Source organism: Rhincodon typus, chromosome 26 (genome assembly GCF_021869965.1).
Source record: "Rhincodon typus isolate 14 chromosome 26, sRhiTyp1.1, whole genome shotgun sequence".
Lineage (NCBI taxonomy): Eukaryota > Metazoa > Chordata > Chondrichthyes > Orectolobiformes > Rhincodontidae > Rhincodon > Rhincodon typus.
This window is the reverse complement of record NC_063357.1, coordinates 44,243,286-44,262,373: the sequence shown is the minus strand read 5'-3', so window position 1 is coordinate 44,262,373 and position 19,088 is coordinate 44,243,286. Positions and strand designations below refer to the sequence as shown.

General features: G+C 43.6%; 1 protein-coding gene across 4 annotated transcripts in view; it reads left to right on the top strand.

Annotated features, from left to right (window-relative positions):
* The window catches only part of camkk1a (calcium/calmodulin-dependent protein kinase kinase 1, alpha a), a 145,561-nt gene extending 141,588 nt beyond the window's left edge, over positions 1-3,973 (top strand). For all 4 annotated transcript variants that reach the window (XM_048612776.1, XM_048612773.1, XM_048612774.1 and 1 more), the window contains one exon: positions 97-3,973. In XM_048612776.1, coding sequence (XP_048468733.1) covers positions 97-169 — 73 coding nt within the window. In that variant the 3' untranslated portion in view covers positions 170-3,973. The remainder of the gene's footprint in view (positions 1-96) is intronic.
* The last annotated feature ends 15,115 nt before the right edge of the window (positions 3,974-19,088 follow it).

The window sequence follows — 19,088 nt, the reverse complement described above, 5'->3', positions numbered from 1 at the left end:
TTGTTCCTGATTTGCAGCTTCTGCAGTTCTTTTGGTTTTTATTTAAGAGTAAATTTGAAGTGGAATGTACATTTTTTTGTTTCTCCCAACTTGCAGGAAGGAGAGCAGTGGGGACGCAGGGAAGGAGATGGAACTGCCAGATGTTTGCGAGGATGAAGCAATTTCCTGAGTGTCCTGAGCATGTGCATGCTGTGTTCGGCCTGTCGCACCCTGGTATTTGACCTATCTTTGCTCAGCTCAAGAAAAATCACTTCCACCTTCAAGTGTCATTCCTCATGGCTGTCACCAACCAAAGCATCTGAGGAGAAGGAGAGAGATTCACGCCATCCAGCCCATGTTGACACAACAAGACTACAGAGAAATACTTTGGATTCCTGTTTTACAGATTGCCTTGCCAAGCAAAACAACACCAGATAGGGTTTGTAAATAGAAAGTTTTATTGTCAAAGATCAAACTGTTCATCATCCAATCAATCCATCATTGCCCATCTGTCATATGAGCTATTGTTGGGCTTTGTAAGGCTGCTGGATTCCAATCACAAATGATCGTTTCTGATACATCTACATTGAACCATTCAGTGGCTCTTCAGCTACTTTTGCTGCAGTGAAGAATAACATGGAAACTTGGTTTGGATAAACTGTGCAATCTGCAGTTTATCGACGGACATGTATCAACTGAGTGCCGTAAACCTGGTGGTCTTATGTAACAGAAATACAGACATTTCCTTTTATTCCCTGCAGACTAATGCAGTTCTGCCAAGGCACTGTTATGACAGTGCTGTGTGAACCTCAGAGCTGTGGTACTTAACATTCCAAAGATTAGTGTCTCTGAAGTCACTCTTTAGTTAGTAATGTATAACATTAGTGATTTATCAAGCAAGCATCATGGTAATAAGTGAATGGATCATAAATAAGTTAGCCTTTTAATTATTTTGCTGGTTCAGTGATTGATTGACACCATTCCCTGCTCTCTCACTTAGGGCTACAGATCTGCAAAAGATAGAAATTTCAGTCATGATAATCTGTATGGTTTTGGACCTAATAGTTAATCCAGGATTGTGGAAACTCTCATCCGGTCAGAATTCAAGGGGTCATGCAGAGAAGCCTGTAATTCTTCATTCTATATTGGAATGTTGTTGCCATTGAACTGAGTGGCATGCTAGGCTCATTTTAGAAGGCAATTAAGAGTCATCCACAGAGTTTTAAGCTACATGGAGTCACGGGGGAAACAGGCACATGGCAAAAAGACATGTAGTATACAGGCACATGGCATATAGGACACAGCTATGACAAAGTTTACAATCACACAACATGCAGTGATGTGGTAGTTAACAGTCATAAAGCATGGGCTCATGATGTTTACAGGAATAACACAGTCACAGAACACAGTGACACACCACGCAGCCATACAGTTTACAGTCACACAGTTTACAGTCAGACATTTTGCACCTTATTGTAACATAGTTTACAATCTCTCAGCTACTGTTACATGATTTATAGTTGCACAGGCACCAGTTGTTAGCATTGACCATCTAAGTTTCCAATTTTTAAACAAAAACTTCCTGAGAAAATACTTACTGTGATCTGTCAAAATGATCCTTCATTCACTGTTGGCTATGTGAGAAATGTGTAACTTTTTTTTAAAATATTGGGTATGTCAATGTTGAATTTAACCAATTAATTTTAGTGTTAAGATATAATGATGTATTTGGTTGGTCAACGATGTGTGTTGCTGAATTATACGAGCAACTGATGTGTTTTCTGAAGGTGGTCATTGTTACAACTAGAGGAAACCGAATAGCACATTTAATTGTCTCACTTACACTACACAGGGGTTTGCATTTACTGCTCACCCCAGAGTAGGGAGTAAAGGATAATACAGAAGGAAAGCAGAAGGCCATTCATCCCTTTGAGAAAGTTAGATCATTCAATTAGACCGTGAATGATCTCCACCTCAACTCCATTTTACTGATCTTTGCTCCATATTTGTTGACACCCTTACCCACTAACCCGAAACAAGAAAAACAAAAATGAAATGAAAGCTGTTCCTGAACTACAGAATCCAGAATCTTCTGGACAGTGAATTCCTTTTCTCCACTACTTCACCCATTCCCCACTCACTTCCGTGCTCACTGACCTGCATTGACTCCCAGTCTATCGTGGCTGACCATCCAACTTAGTACCCTGTATGTGCTTTCTCCCCATACCCTTTCATCCCTTTAGCCCTAAGAATTGTATCCAACTCCTTGAAAACATTCAATGTTTTGGCCTCCACCACTTTCTGTAATAGAGAATTCCACAGTTCCTCATCTGAGTCCCAAATGGCCCATTTCAATGGACTGTGACCCTTGGTTCCGGACTGTTAATGATCAAGAACATCCTTCATGCATTTAACCTGTTAGAATGTAATAGGTTTCTATGGGATTCCTCGAAACTCCTTTCAATATAGTCCTAACTGATCCAGTTTCTCTCCATATGTCAGTTCTGCCATCCCAGGAATCGGCCTTATTGCACTCCCTCCATAGACAGGACATCACTCCTCAGATAAGGAGACCAAAATTGCACACAGTACTCCAGCTTGTGATCTCAGCAAGGCCCTGTACAATTGCAGTGAGAAACTAGTGCACAAGAGTCATCCTCAAGATTGAACTAAAGCTTTCTATTCCTTTATCATTGTCCTTTATTGGTTTGCACTGATTGTGATAAGGGAAAATAGTACAAGGCTATAATTAATAGTCAGAGCTCTGTTTGATTCCTATTAAACCACTGACCTTTTCATAAACATTACTGACCAATGTAAAGTCAGCTACTGAGATTGCATTATAATTGTGTGGGATCAGATTCTCATTCTGACTACCAGGCACGAAAGAGAAACTGCATTTAAACTCATGTACCTTTTCCCCAGTCAGTGAATGTTTTATCAATGAGGTTAATAAGATAGTACAGCCTCCCAGCAAGATGAATAGTCGCTCAGGGGACTGCCATATAAGAAATGTCATGATGCATTCAGCTAAAATCTCCAGCACCCACTATTGATGGTATCCAAACTCCTAAAGCTATTTAGTGCATTTTTGCTCTGCAACTGAAGCTTTCTATCGAAAATCTACCCTCAGACTATCTCGAGTCAAACTGAGGACTGATATCACTCCTCACCCTGAACATCTGTCTGTGAACAGAGCTGTATCGAATATAATTACTGTCACCGGGTATTACCTGAGCAACACACATTTGTTAAGTAGATATGTAATTATTTTGTGACTTGCAACACTGATTGTGTCCAAGAGTTGCAAGTAGCTCTTATAAAATCATCCGTGAGAGTCATAAGCTGCAATTCTATATGTTCTATCTTGAAGAACAGATGGTAGAGGTGGAAGGGGTGGGCAAAAGCAGTGGGCAGCATGCATGTAAACTGGGCATTAGCTCCATTAGGAATTACCACCCAGTAAAGACGTTGTTGCACATAGGGTCACTGAGAGGTAGCATTGTATCTCACTGTTGCTAGTGTGCAGGTTTATCTGCTCACCACTGGTCACCAACTTAGTCCTTACTATCCCCAAGTGGGATTGCAAGCTAGAAGTTTGGGTTCACAGCCTCAGATAAAGGTGGCCACTGTGGAACTCTCACCTAATCATAACCTCAGAGGGAAACATCAATAAAGTAAAACAGTAGTACTTAGAAATGAACATAATGACTGTGATGGAGCTCTATTTTGAGACATACAACACGAGTCAGACCACTGAATCTCAGGCCCCCTTCCTGCTCTCCCTCAGCCCCCACTGCTTGCTCTCTCAGATATTTTATAGAGTCATACAGCACAGAAACTGATGCTTTGGTCCAACCAATCCATGCTGACCATAATCATAAACTAAACTCCTCTCACTTGCCTGTGCTTAGCCCATATCATTCCAAACATTTCTTACTCATGTACTTATCTAAATGTCTTTTAAACGTTGTAACTGTAACTGTCTCTACCACTTCCTCTAGAAGTTCATTCTACACAGGAACTACTCTCTGTGCAAAGAAATTGCCCCTCATGTCTTTTTTAAATCTTTCTCCTCTCACCTTAAAAATATGTTCCATAGTTTTGAAATCCCCAACCAAAGGGAAAGGACACTTGCCATTCACCTTATCTATGCCCCTCATGATTTTATAAACATCTATAAGGTCACCTGTCAACCTCCTATGCTCCAGTGAAAAAACTCCCAGCCTATCCAGCCTCTCCTTATAACTAAAATCCTCTATTTTCAGCAACATTCTTATAAATCTTTTCTAAATTTTCTCCAACTTAATATTATCCTTCCTATAACAGCTAGTTACAGTTCTCTGCTGATCACAACAAATTTTAAATTTAACCAGGGTTGGTGACATGCAAATTATGTAGGTGTCAGCTAAGTCAGGGTCAGATATTAAGAACAAGTCAGCCAGGTTTCTTTAGTGAAAATGAGTAGCAGATTTATTGCCAAAAAAATCAAATAAAGATGCAAAGATTATTGGAGAACAGTTTGGATTTTACAAGTGTGCATATATAAACCTTTTTGAAAAGGTTTATCATGCACACTGAGGAGGCAACTTTATTTACACAGAGAGTGGTTTGTATGTGGAATGAACTGCTAGAGAAAGTGGTGGATATGGGTACAGTTACAATATTTAAAAGTCATTTGGATAAGTACGTGAATAGGAAGGGTTTGGAGGGATATGGGCCAAACTCAGGCAGGTGGGACTAGTTTGGTTTGGGAACATGGTCGGCATGAACTAGTTGGACTGAAGGGTCAGTTTCCATGCTCTATGACTGTGTCTCATTGAGGGAATGCAGTAATTTTCAAGCTTCAAAATGGGGTCTCAGTAGGAACAACGTTTAAAAGCACTGCCTTAGAGAAATGCACAGTGTTCAGCTGATTTGTTGTTCAAACATAGAATATGAGTAACTATCCAGTGAAAATTTCATCCTGGTTAAATACAAGAACGCCACCAGGAACAGTGTGAAGTTACATCCATCTGTAAAGAAGAGCCCACCAAAAATGTGAATATGCGTGACCCATAGCTGTGTTGTACAAGCTATAAACAGAGCTGGTGAACCAAGGTTTAATAGTTGACATGTATCCATTTGAAATACAACACTAGTGGCTGATGTTACCACTGAAGACTATTCTGTGATTGGGACGGTTTGCATGTCTGCTGAGGCAAGAGGCTGCATAAAAAACTTGCTCTCCTTGTGATCAGTGGAGTTGAATTGCTACAAAGAATTTCCTGTAGCCCTTTATCTTGTGAAGCACTCAGACCATCAATGTATCATTCATTGCTGCACTGCTATATCTATACTACATCAGCCTGAATTATTAATATTAGTGTTTGCTGTGTCTAATGGACGTTAATAATGAATGTGCATTGTAGTAACTATAGTAAGTATATTTTACGCATGATTCTCAGTCTGGGGAGAGATGCAAATGTTACATTGTAAATATGTATCAATATAAAGAGGATATTTTTTGCATGCTTTTATATTCTAGAAATAAGGTAATAAAGGGCTTCAGTAAGTTACTCATAATGAGCAATTATGGACTAAAAGGTTTGGGTAACTGCATGGTAAACAAGATTTTGTAAATTTATGATTCAGTAAACCAAATTATATGACAGATTCTGGCTAAGGTCTATTATTATTTATCTAAAGTGAAGCAAAAGACTTTTTTATGTTAATTCACAGGATAAATGTAAATTCATCATAGTCCTACCAGACCATTAGGTTGTTCTCATTAGAGAGAGACAACTAGTGGTGGTTTAACGTGACGGTCAGCACATCTCATTTGGGGGAAGAGATTGAGAAAGAGAGTCCTTTAAGGTAACCCCAGACAGTGTGGGAATTGAGCCCATGCTGTTAGCATCACTGTACATTGCAAGGCAGCCAACTGAGTTAACTGACATTGACTGGACCAGCATTTGTTGCCAACCTCAAATTGCCTTGGACAAGTCAGTGGTGAGCTGCCTTCTTGAACTATTGCTGTCCATGTGCTGTTGGGGAGACCACATTGTGAGCAGCGAATGCAGTAAACTAGATTGTGTGAAGTGCAGGTAAAGCCCTGCTACACCGGGAAAGAGTGTTTGGCCCCTTGGATACTGAGAATACCTGCACTGCAACGAAGTGTAGACGGGGTGACCTCTTCGCAACACACTTACACTTTGTCCGCAAAAAAGACCCTGAACTTACAATTGCGTGCCACTTTAACACACCATCACATTCCCTGGCCAACATCTCTGTCTCAGGTTTGCTGCAATGCTCCAGTGAAGCTCAGCGCAAGCTGGAAGAACAGCACCTCATTTTCCGCTTGGGGCACCCTACAGCCTTCTGGACTCAACATCGAGTTCGATATTTTTAGGGCTGAACTCTCCCATGTCCTTACCCCAACCTTCACACACCAGGCCTTATTATTACATAGTCTGCCATTGTTAGCCACTAACAGTCTCCATTAATAGCTATTCACCCTCCTAGCCAGATCATTATCCACTTCTTTGTCCAACTGTTCTCTCTCTTTGGACTCTATCCCCATCTATCGTTTACTCCTTACCCACTCCCTCCACCCTATCTTCTGCTTATAAACTGACATTTTCCTAGCTACCATCTGTTCTAAGGAAGGGTCGTTCGACCTGAAATGTTAACTCTGATTTCTTTTCACAGATGCTGCCAGACCTCCTGATCTTTTCCGGAAATTTATATTTTTATTTCTGATTCAAAGGATCTGCAGTTCTTTTGGTTTGTATTCTTTAGATCTTGTTTCATTTGAACATGGAATGGTTCAGTATCTGAGGAATTGTGAATGGTGCTGAACATTGTACAATCATCAGCAAACATCCCCTCTTCTGACCTTATAATGGGGAGGTGGGGGGAGTGGGTGTGCAGTTGGTCATTGAAGGAGCAGCTTGAAAATATTTATGCTGCTCAAGTGCCAGGCAATGATCATCTTCATAAAAGGAGAATCTAACTAGCTCCTTTTAACGTTACCATCACTGACTCTCCCTGTGTTAATATCCTGGGGTTACCGTTGACCATAAACTGAACTGGACTCCCTGTATAAACACTGTGGCTACAACAGCAGGCCAGAGGCTAGGAATCCTGCAGTGACTAACTCACATCCTGACTTCCCAGAGTCTGTCCACCATCTACAAGACACAAGTCAGGTGGGTGTTGGAATACTCCCCACTTGCCTTTTTTCCTTTATTCATTCACGGGATGAAGGTATCACTGGTTAGGCAGCATTTAATGCCCATCCCTAATTGACCAGAGGGTAGTTAAGAGTCAATCACATTGCTGTGGGTTTGGAGTCACATGTAGGCCAAACCAGGTAAGGATGGAGTTTCCTTCCCTAAAGGACATTAGTGAACCAGATGGGTTTTTCCAACAATGGATTCACAATCGTCATTAGACTCTTAATTTAAGATATTTATTAAATTCAAATTCCACCATCTGCTGTTGTAGGATTTGAACCCAGGTACCTAGATCATTATCCGGGTCTCTGGATTAACAGTCCAGCGATAATGCCACCGGCCATCGCCTTCCCTGGATAGAGACAGCTCCAACAACACTTAAGCAGTTTAATATCATCCAGAAAAGCCCTAGAACTCCTTCCCTAACAGCATTGTGAGTGTAGTTACGTCGTGTTTTTTTTCTTCATTCATTCACGGGATGAGGGTGTTGCTGGCCAGGCAGCATTTATTGCCCATCCCTAATTGCCCAGAGAGCAGTTCAGAGTCAACCGCATTGCTGTGGATAGGAATCACATGTAGGCCAGACCAGGTAGATGGCAGTTTCTTTCCCTAAAGGACGTAAATGGACCAGATGGGTTTTTCCAACAATCAACAATGGATTCATGGTCATTATTAGACTCTTAATTCCATATTTATTGAATTCAAATTCCACCATCTGCCATTGCGGGATTCAAACCCGGGTTCCCAGAACATTATCTGGGTCTCTGGATTAACAGTCCAGTGATAATACCACTAGGCCACTAGACCAGCATCTATTGCAATTCCTGTTATCCAGTCATTGGTGGTGGTGAGCCTGTCGTTTATGAACCACTTCAGTCCTTGTGCTGTTGATGTGTCCACAAATTGGAAGGGAAGGAGTTCCAGCATATCAGCCCAGTATGACGAAAGGATGGTATATATCCAAGCTGGCAGCTTTTGTGGTGTTGGAGACAATCCATTCATTGCATCGTTACCTCCTTAGAGTAAGGGAAAGGAATTAACTAGAGAACCTTGATCTGACATTGAGAGATTTTTATCTAGAAAGGCCATCAAAGGGTAATGAATAAAGGAAGAATTAAGGTACAGATTAACTATAATCAAACTGGAAAAGGCTTGAGGGGATGAATGGTTTCTTCTTGTTCCATTGTTCTTATTCTTTACATGGCAGCATTTTTCAATATATCTTATAATTTTCATTTGAAATGCCTATCATTTCTACTGCAAGTGGCAGTGACTGTAGTAAATTTGCAATCTCTTCGACTTTCGGTAAGAATCAGTAACTCTTGGAAACGACTGTTCCAAACAGACCCAGTATATTTTAAAACAGAATGCCATTTCAGACAGGTACTGGCTCGCTGTTTCTGGGATTTATCTGCTGTGTGATTATACCACCCTCCTCCCGAACCTCTTGTCTTTTCTTAGAAGTCATTGATTCCATTCCCATCTGCCCTGTCACAGCCAGAACACCTCTAGCAATGACTTACCCTCCCATTAACTCTGCCAGGTTGCTGATAGAGAACTTAACTTTGGCCCAGGACCCAACCAAAAGGTGGACCTGACCTTCGCACCTGAGCCCCAAATTGGAGATCTAAGGAAAGGAAAATTGGCTACTCGACGTGTGGGTTATTTCTACCGTAGACAATTGGGAAAAGAGCTTTCATATGCAGCAATTAATTAGAATAGAGTTTTAGTGTAAGCTACCAGCTATTTATTAGTCTCTACTAATTTAAGCTAGCAACATAACCGTAGTAAATATCTCTGTTGTGGTTTTGTTTATTGCTCATAACAAGGTCTAATGCAATGATTTTCCACTGCTTCAGGTAATTTGCAGGATCTGTGGAGAATGGAGTGGGACCAGAAATCAAAGCGGATTGTAAAAAAAAGATTCTCAGCTTGCTATTCCATGTACCCACACTGATGTTTTCCCTGCAAGATCACAATACATTTATACACTGACTGACACTGACGGATGATATAGAGGGAAAATGCACAATGTAAAAAGCAGAAAACTTTAGCCTGAGATTTCTAACCAGATCTCCAAACAGAGATCTCTAGTTCTCTACAACAACCTTCGGATGACTGTCTATGTAGTGGAGTTTGCACATTCTCCCCGTGTCTGCACGGGTTTCCTCCGGGTGTTCCGGTTTCCTCCCGCAGTCCAAAGATGAGCAGGTTACTTGGGTTGGCCATGTTAAATTGCCCATAATGTCCAGGAATGGGCAGGCTAGATGGATTAGCCATGAGAAATGCAGGGTTACGGGGATAGGGTGGAGAGGTGGGTTTGAGTGGGATGCTGTTCAGAGGGGTGGTGTTGACTCAATGGGCCAAAAGGCCTGCTTCCATACTGTAGTGATCCTATAAGAAAACCCCAATCAGCATGTAAACCAGCTATGTTTCCAGCAGTGCTCACAGATCGTTTTGTATTCATACAGGAGGAAGTGGAAAGTAAATGGTTCAACCAGTGTCATGTCAAATCTTAACTTCACAATGTGAGGTTTGTGCAGTGTGTGGTCAGTGATCTGAGGCAAACATAGTCACCAATTTGTGAACAACAAGTTCGCACATACAGCAAATTAAGTAAATGATTGGTTAGTCTAATGTACAACATCCACAGTTCTTTCGGTTTTGATTGGTTAGCCTGCTTTATAGTGTTATTTAAATGACACTTACCATCTCAACATTAATAGTAGCCCTCTCAAGCCAACTGAACTAAGCAGTCCTTCATGAAATATAATGTCTTCTGACCTGGTAAGGGAGGTGACTGTGCTCAATTCTAACCATTGGATCACTAGGAAGTTGCATTGTAAAACAACTGAGGCTATGTTTCCACTGAACTGTGGCTGGAACAGGACAGTATAAATTTTAATTATACATCTAGAAAAAGCCAAATTGGATCATTTGTATTGTCTCTGGGGGCCTTGCTGAAGATTGAATAATGGTTTCATTGAGAAAGCTACAGTACAATATAGAAAATACATTAAATCCAATTCAATTTAACCAACTCTTTTTGGCTAACCTGATTAAGCGACATCGATGCACATGCTGCAGAGAGTCATAACATTTGTTACCAATATTTCATGTTCATGGATACCATAACTACTGAAATCTGTGTCATAGAACATATCTCCAACATTAATGTGCTGCCAGGATTTTAGACACTGATTTATTGCAAGTCCTATTGAACTATATTTCTGCTATTCTTCACTTCATTTATCTCTGATAAAGTGGAACTTGGAAGAGACAGAAGAAACTGTCCTGATGAAGAATGTAAACCTGAAACATCAGCTTTCCTGCTCCTGTGATGCTACCTGACCTGCTGTGTTTCTCCAGCTCCACGCTATATTGACTCTGGCTCCAGCATCTGCTGTTCTTGCTATCACAGATATTTTTCTGCTTCTTGGACTGTTGTCAAGGCAATACTTATTGCCCATCTCTGAGTGTCCTGGCTGCATTCGAATCAAAATAAAGGACTTACATTTTCCTAGTGTCTGTTACTAATTCAAAATATCCCAAAATACTATTGCCAGTGAAGCTCTTTGAAGAGTCATTGTCATTGCAGCTTTATGAGACTTTGGTTAGGCCACACTTAGAGTATTGTGTTCAGTTCTGGTCGCCACATTACAGGAAAGACGTGGAGGCTTTGGAGATGGTGCAGAAGATGGGGCATTTAAGGACTTTTGGATAAGCACATGAATATGCAAGGAATGGAGTGATATGGACCAAGGGCAGGCATAAGGGATTAGTTTAATTTGGAGTCATGTTCGGCACAATATTGTGGGCCGAAGGGCCTCTTCCTGAGCTATGCAATTTTTTGCTCTATGTTCAATTGTAAGATTGGAAACATAGTAATCAATTTGTGCACAGCAAGAGTCCACAAACAGCAATGTGATAATGGCCAGATAATCTGTTTTTTGAGAAATAAATACCACTCAGGACGCTACTGTTTGAAATAGTGACACAGAATCTTTCAGAGGCTAGCAGGGCTATTGGTTACATTCTCATTTGAAAGGCCACAGCTCCACCAGTGCAGCAGTTCCAAACTACTTCACTGACAGTCAGACCCTAGATTTTGTGCATAGGCCCCTAGCATGGGGCAAGACCTCACAATTCTAAGAAGGTTTGTAAGTGCAAGGTAGCAGCTTTCCCTTCCTGAAAGTTGTTGGTGATCTTTGTAGACCATTACAACCCATCCCCCACCTGAAACAATCACTGCCTTCAGCACAGTAGGAGCTGTGAATAATATACAAGATGGGGTTGGTTTAGCTTGGTCACTGGATGGTTGGTTTGTGAAGTAGTGTGATGCCAACAGCATGGTTTCAATCCCCACCACTGGCTGATTTTACCATGAAGGACTCTCCTTCTCAACCTCTTCCCCCTGGCCCTCAGGTCAAACCACCACCAGTTGTCTCTCTTTAATGAGAGAGCAGCCCAATGATCTGGTAAGACTGCGGTGACACACTGCAGTAATTTACCATGCTGCCTTCACCAGTACCTTCCAAACCCACAGCAACTTTCAGAACTTCCTGCTCCCCTACCCAAGCTCTTCCAGTCTAGTTACAATGCTGGTATTTACCTGACAATGTGGAGAAATTCCCAAATGGTGCTAGCTGCCTCCTAGAATTTTGTGCTCCCTTTCTATTACAGCAAACTTTGTTTTAATCAGCACTGTTATGAACTGGCCCTCCTGATCAACTGGCAAAAAGTATATATCTAAATACTGCAAAGTTTACTGTATTATTCTGTCCAATTATTATAGAATTTAATTTATTTACCTCAGTGTAAATTGAGGAGATAAAAGCAGGACAAATCCAACCCGGCCAATTACTGCCCCATCCGTTCACTGTCAATCATCAGTAAAGTGATGGAAGGTGTCACTAACAGTGCTATCAAGCAGCACCTGCTCAGCAATAACCTGCTCAGTGATGCCCAGTTTGGGTTCTGCCAGGGCCACACAGCTCCTAACCTCATTACAGCCTCGGTTCAAACATGGACAAAAGAGCTGAATTCCAGAGATGAGGTGAGAGTGACAGCCCTTGACATCAAGGCTGCATTTGTTTGAGTGTGGCATCAAATAAATCTAGAAAAAATGGAATCCATGGGTATCAGGTGGCAAACTCTTTGCTGGTTGGCATCATACCTTGCACATAGGAAGGTAGTTGTGGTTGTTGGAGATCAGCCATTTCCACTTCAGGGCATCTCTGCAGGAGTTCCTCAGGGTACTGTCCTAGGCCCAACCATCTTCAGCTGCTTCATCAATGACCTTCCCTCCATCATAAAGTCAGAAGTAGAGATGTTAGCCAATGATTGCACAATATTCAGCACCATTCATGACTCCTCTGATACTTAAGCAGTCAATGTCCAAATGCAACAAGATCTGGACAATATCCAGGCTTGGGCTGACAAGTGGCAAGTAACATTAACACCATACAAATGCCAGGCAATTACCATCTCCAATAAGAGACAATCTAACCACTGTCCCTTGATATTCAATAGTGTTACCATCACTGAATCCCCCACTATCAACACTGGCGGGTTACCATTGACCAGAAACTAACTGGACTTACCACATAAACACAGTGGCTATAAGAACAGATCAGAGGCTAGGAATACTGCAGCGAGTAACTCACCTCCTGTCTCCCCAAAGACTGTCCAGTCAGGAGCGTGATGGAATACTCCCCACTCGCCTGGATGAGTGCAGCCCCAACAAGACTCAAGAAGCCTGACACCATCCAGGACAAAGCAACCCGCTTGATCGGCACTACATCCACAAACATCCACTCCCTCCACCACTCACGCTTAGTCGCAGCAGTGTGTACTATCTACAAGATGCACTGGAGAAATGCACCAAAGATCCTTAGACAGCACCTTCCAAACCCACAACCACATCCAACTAGAAGGACAGGGGCAGCAGTTACATGGGAGCACCACCACCAACAAGTTCCCCGCCAAGACATTTTGACTTTGAAATATATTTCTGTACCTTCGCTGTCGCTGCGTCAAAATCCTGAAATCCCCTCCCAAGGACATTCTGGGCCTACCTACAGCATATGGACTGCAGTGGTTCAAGAAGGCAGCTCACCACCACCTCAAGGGCAATTCGGAAGTGGTGGAGGCTGGTACAATTACAACATTTAAGAGGCATCTGGATGGGTATTTAAGTAGGAAGGGTTCAGAGGGATATGGGCTAAATGCTGGAAAATGGGACTAGATTAATTTAGGATATCTGGGCAATAAGTTGGCCCAAAGGTCCTGTTTCCGTGCTGTACATCTCTATGACTATATGATTCTAATTGATACAAATTTTCAAAATTATGAACCGGTGAATAGAGTAGATAGAGGGAAATTGTTCCCACTCGTAAGCAGATTGCAAACCAGAGGGCACGGCTTTAGTGTTTTTCAAAAGATGTAAACACAAGGTGAGAAAAAATCATTTTCTCACAGTGAGTAGTTTAGGTCTGGATTGCCCAGCCTGGAAATATGGTGGAGGTAGGTTCAAATAAGGCGATTGAGAGAGCGTGGTTTCTATTTAAATAATCATTCCCCAATATTCAGGGTATGGAGAAAAGCAGGGGCTGAATGGCCTCCTTGTGCACTGTAATAATTCTGTGATCCAGGGACTGCTGTAAGCAGGTAGTGTATCTTGTGCAGACTATCGTGGCAATTTCCTAAGGGCATTGAACATAGACGTGGGAGAATGAGGGGCATCAAGGGGACAGGGGAGATAGGAACAGTATGGAGGGGAAATGTCAGAGGATCTGGGGCACACAATGGGAGCATGTGGGATATGAGGAAGGGGCTTGAGGGATATCATGGGGGTGAGGGCACATGGAGGGGGTAGATGTTCTCTAAGTAACCTGTTCAGAGCTTTTAATACATCCCTGTGGAGCAGGTGGGACTTAGACCTCCTGGCTCAGAGGTAGGGACACTACAGGCACCCAGCATGGGGATGAGGGCTATGAGAGGCACGTAGTCTGGTTGGAGAAGGGAGCGGTAGTTGGAAGGGTTGAGATTGGTGAATATTTCTGCACTGATGTCTCAGTAAAAGGAGATTGGCTCTCTAGTCTGGCTCTCCATCTGCTGCCATCACCATCTTGGACCTGCCTCCACATAGAGTCAGCTTGGCTCCATACCCATCCCTGCCCAGCTGCAATGCAAACAATGGCAGACACTTGCACGTCCAGCTCTCTGCTGCTATGTCACCCTGGTCTCCGACATTCACAATGATCACATTCTGTCACTCAAAGTGACAGAAAGAGAGTGGCCTGCTGCTTTCAGGGAAAGCCCCACCCAAACAATCAGGCAGCACAGTGGTCACCTGCCTCTTCTAATCAAGACGCCGCGGCTGGAGATGGCCAATCAGAGGAGGCCATAGGTGTCACTAGATGAGTGCCCCCTGGCGGAGCCAGGACAGAAGAAATGACTTGGGGGATGAGAGGGGTGTATTTGGTTTGGGCTGTGAGGGAACAGTGTGTATTTTGGCTGGGGGTGTGAGGGAGGGGTTGTATTTAGTTTTGGGGGATGCCGGAGAGAGGATGTGAACGACCTGGCTACTCTGGCCTAGCAATCGGTGTTTGTTGTTTAATCGAAAGATAACCCCCACCAGTCTCCGTGATGGCAGCTTCCAGGAGCACTGCATGGTGACAGAATGTCCCCCACCCCCCGAACCATTACTCCCAGTGAGCTGAGGCCTCCCTGGATATTTAACGGGCCAGTTGAGGGCCAGTTTGTTTGTTAGCGGGGGTGAAAATGGTCACCTCCCCACACAATCAAATGCCCTTCCAGTTTCCAAATGCACCACCTCCAGGGGCTGTAGTTATCTCCCCTTCACTCAGAAAGTCTTTTCCTTAATGAAACATGAAGAGATAACAAGGTGTAGAGCTGGATGAACACAGCAGGCCAAGCAGCATCAGAGGAGCAGGAAGGCTGACGTTTCGGGCCTAGACCCTTCTTCAGAAAATGGGTTCAGAAAATTTCTGAAGAAGGGTCTCAGCCCGAAACGTCAGCTTCCCCTGATCAAGTTAAACAAGTCCTGAGGCAATCACTCCAGCCAGAGAGGCTTACCCATTGCTCCACCATGTGGTGTCAGGAGGGACTGCAGCAATTAATGGGATCTGATAGAAAACCGAAAGAACTGCGGATGCTGTAAATCAGGAACAAAAATAAAGTTGCTGGAGAAGCTCAGCAGGTCTGGCAGCATCTGTGAAGGAAAAAACAGAGTTAACGTTTCAGGTCCGGTGACCCTTTCCTTGGAACTCGTTCTGAGTGAAGGGGAGATAACTACAGCCCCTGGAGGTGGTGCATTTGGAAACTGGAAGGGCATTTGATTGTGTGGGGAGGTGACCATTTTCACCCCCGCTAACAAACGAACTGGCCCTCAACTGGCCCATTAAAGATCCGGGGAGGGATCAGCTCACTGGGAGTAACGTTTGGGGGGAGGTGGGAGGTGTTCTGTCACCACGCAGTGCTCCTAGGTTCTGATGACGGACATGACCTTGAGCAGTGCTACAAAGTGGCCCAGTGGGGGACCGGCTCTCCGTTAGTTGGAGTATCCTGAAGTAACCCATTCCTGCCCATTTGTCCTGAGTAACCCTGATCATTTCCCAGCCTGTGACAAATCCATTTCTATAGCAAATGCCATTTTTACATGAGCACTTCATTATTCAGCTTTTCTGTATGAGGGCAGGGTCCTGCCGTCTGCCAGTTTGACCTGACTGCCCTGTGTGTACCCACCTGCCAGCATTACACCTGGGTGTGACAGAGTATAGAGCCTTCTCATTGTGTTGAGGGGCAGGCTCTCTGGAGATCTGTGGGACAAGTTGGCTGAATCAAGTTTCTGCTCAATATTCATTTGCCATTGAGATGGATGTGTAATCTTCATGTTCATTTTGTGAATCTTGGAAGAATTTAGCGGGAGGTGTCACCGACTATATGACTCTCTCCTCCCCATACTGAGACAACCCCATCTTCTGGCAGCCTAAAAATACAATCAGCATCGACATTTGTTCAAATGCAGTCATATCATTACCACTGATTTTCTGAAGAAGGATCCGGATCCGAAACGTCAAAATTTCCTGCTCCCCTGATGGTGCCTGGCCTGCTGTGTTCCTCCAACTCCACACTGTGTTATCTCTGACTCCAGCAACAGCAGTTCCTACTTTCTCTGATATCATTGACCTATTTAGTTTCTGAAAATCTTTCCTACCCATTGGCCAGACTGACTCATTCTTGCAGCAGGTTTAACTGATGAGTTCTTCCAATTGCTGATCCATAACCACTGCCAGGGGGAGACTAACATCAGACTCAGAGGTTGTGCCCTCTGCTGCTTCCCTCTGATGGCCCATGATTGGACACTCATGCTTGCACCCTGATGGAAATAAACCCTTTACGTTCTGTCCTGTGCCCAGTGTCACTGGCACATTAGTTTTTGTTCACTACTAAATTCTGAGGGAATAACACTTGAGCATTAAGGGCTGTGCCTCCCTGAAGCACAAGGCAGCTCTGAGCACCATGCCTGAACGGGGTCAGCTAGTTGAGCTGGCTGCATGGCTGGTTAGTGATGCCAACAAGTGCTGGTTCAATTCCCATACCAGCTGGAGAGGCAAAAGCCCTTATTTATTGTCTGAGGCGCGGCGACCTTCATGTTAAACCATTTGTGTTTCTCTCTCTGTCTCTCAGAGCGAGCAGCCCAACATCCTCTGGGACTATGGCATGCTTCACCAAACTTGAGTAAACTGCAGAAATGTACTTTCTTGCCTTGTTTTCTTTCTCCCACTGTGTATCGTGGGTCACGTAAAGGAGTCATAGAGTCATACGTACAGAAACAGGACCTTTGACCCAACTCATCCATGTCAATCAGATTTCCTAAACTGAACTAATCCCAATTGCCTGCATTTGGCTCAAATGACTCTAAACTTTCCCATTCATGTACAAATGTCTTTTAAACAATGTAATTGTAAAAGTTTAACGTTTTGGGTCCGGTGACCCTTCCTCAGAACTGACCCGAAACGTTAACTCTGATTTTTCTCTTCACAGATGCTGCCAGACCTGCTGAGATTTTCCATCAACTTCTGTTTTTGTTCCTGATTTACAGCATCCGCAGTTCTTTCGGCTTCCACTTTCAAGGAGCTATGAACCTCCACTCCAAGGTCTCTTTGTTCAGCAACTCTCCCCAGGACCTTACTATTAAGTCTTGCCCTGATTTGCCTTTCCAAAATGCAGCACCTCACATTTATCTGAATTAATGTCCATCTGCCACTCCTTGGCCCATTGGCCCAGTTGATCAAGATCCCATCGTACTGTTAGATGACATTCTTCACTGTCCACTATGATCTATCCTCATAACGTTCAACTGTCTTGGTATCCAAATATGTGTCAATCTATTGGTTTTGAATGCACTCAATGACTAAGTGTGCACAACTCTGTGGGGTAGAGCATTCCACTTATTCACAAAGCTTTGAGAGAAGATCTACTCTGTTATAAATATTCACACCTTATCCTGTCACCATGACCCTGTTACACACGCCCAACCCCCACTGTCTCTGAGCCACCAAATCAGGAGAAACATTTACTCAGCTTTGACCTTAAAATCTTTTCAAATTTCAATGAGATTACCTCTCATTCTTCCAAATCCCAAGAAATGTAGGCCAGGTCTCTCCCCGTGACACAATTGCAAGGTGTAATGAATTTTCGTTGCCGTCCCTCTTGAACGGGTTAGTCTGTCCTTAGGGAATGAAGTCAAATAGGAAGAGCCTGCAGAGAATTTCGAGGTCACTCCTCTGGTGGACACGAAGCAGGAAATCCCAGAGAATAGTCGGGAATGGCTAACATTTTGTCCCCTTCATCATTGTGAACAATGCTATCTTGCTCTGCCCATCCCTCAGGAACAAATTGAATAGCCTTTAAGCCGGCTGGTCAGAGAATCTCCTCATTGGTCTGCTCCTGGACCTGGCCACGCTGGTCATTAACAAGTCTGGGCAGCGGGCCGTGGAGGGGGAGGGGTTCATTATGGCTGACTGCCTGCCCCTCTTCTGCAGCTATGTCTGAGCCCACAGTATCCCTGAAAAAGGAGCACACGGTGTGTGCAGCGACACTCGCAATACCTTCAGGGAGAGGTGGGCACCGCGGGGTGGGTAGAGTACTTTATTTCCCCCTCCCAATTTTATTCTGATTTAGTCCTTACCCTTCCCCCTCACTTCCTCTTTCGCAAAAGCATTGCCCCTACCAGGGCTCTTTTTTTGTCACTGGTTCCTTGGCCACATGGGTGCTTTCCTGGTGGTGGAGTATTAATAAAGTTATTTACACAACTGGTGTCTCTCACTGTGTCCTGCACTTACACGTGCAAACATGGGTGCTGGGAAAAATCAGCATGACTGCTGTATGGCACTAGTGCAGGGGGAAAATTATTTAACCAGGAGATGGGAATCTCCTCAAAAGAAAACAGAATAGACTTTATTGTTGCTTGAACTCAATGAGTGCAGAGTACAGTTTGTAATGTCGCCTCTTGGTGTCATCTTAGGTACAGGGTATGTAGGTACAGATACTTTAGGTGTTGTCACACAATTGAAATAGTAGAAAAAGGAATAGACTAGCATGGGAAATACAGAGTTTAAAAGCCCAGAATGAGAATAAAGTGTGTCTTTAAAGTCCTCACGTCATAGTCCTTTTCTACTGAGCCCGTGCCCAACAGGATTCAGAACATGACGTCTCCCCTCTGTCCTAGGTTCGGACATGACCCCCCACCCTCCCAGCCATCCCACGCTCATTTGCTCTCACTCCAGGCTCCGGCTACGACTCGCTTCTGGGACTCAACCCTCGCTCCCTCTGCTCCCCGCTCCGGGACTCAACCCTCACTCC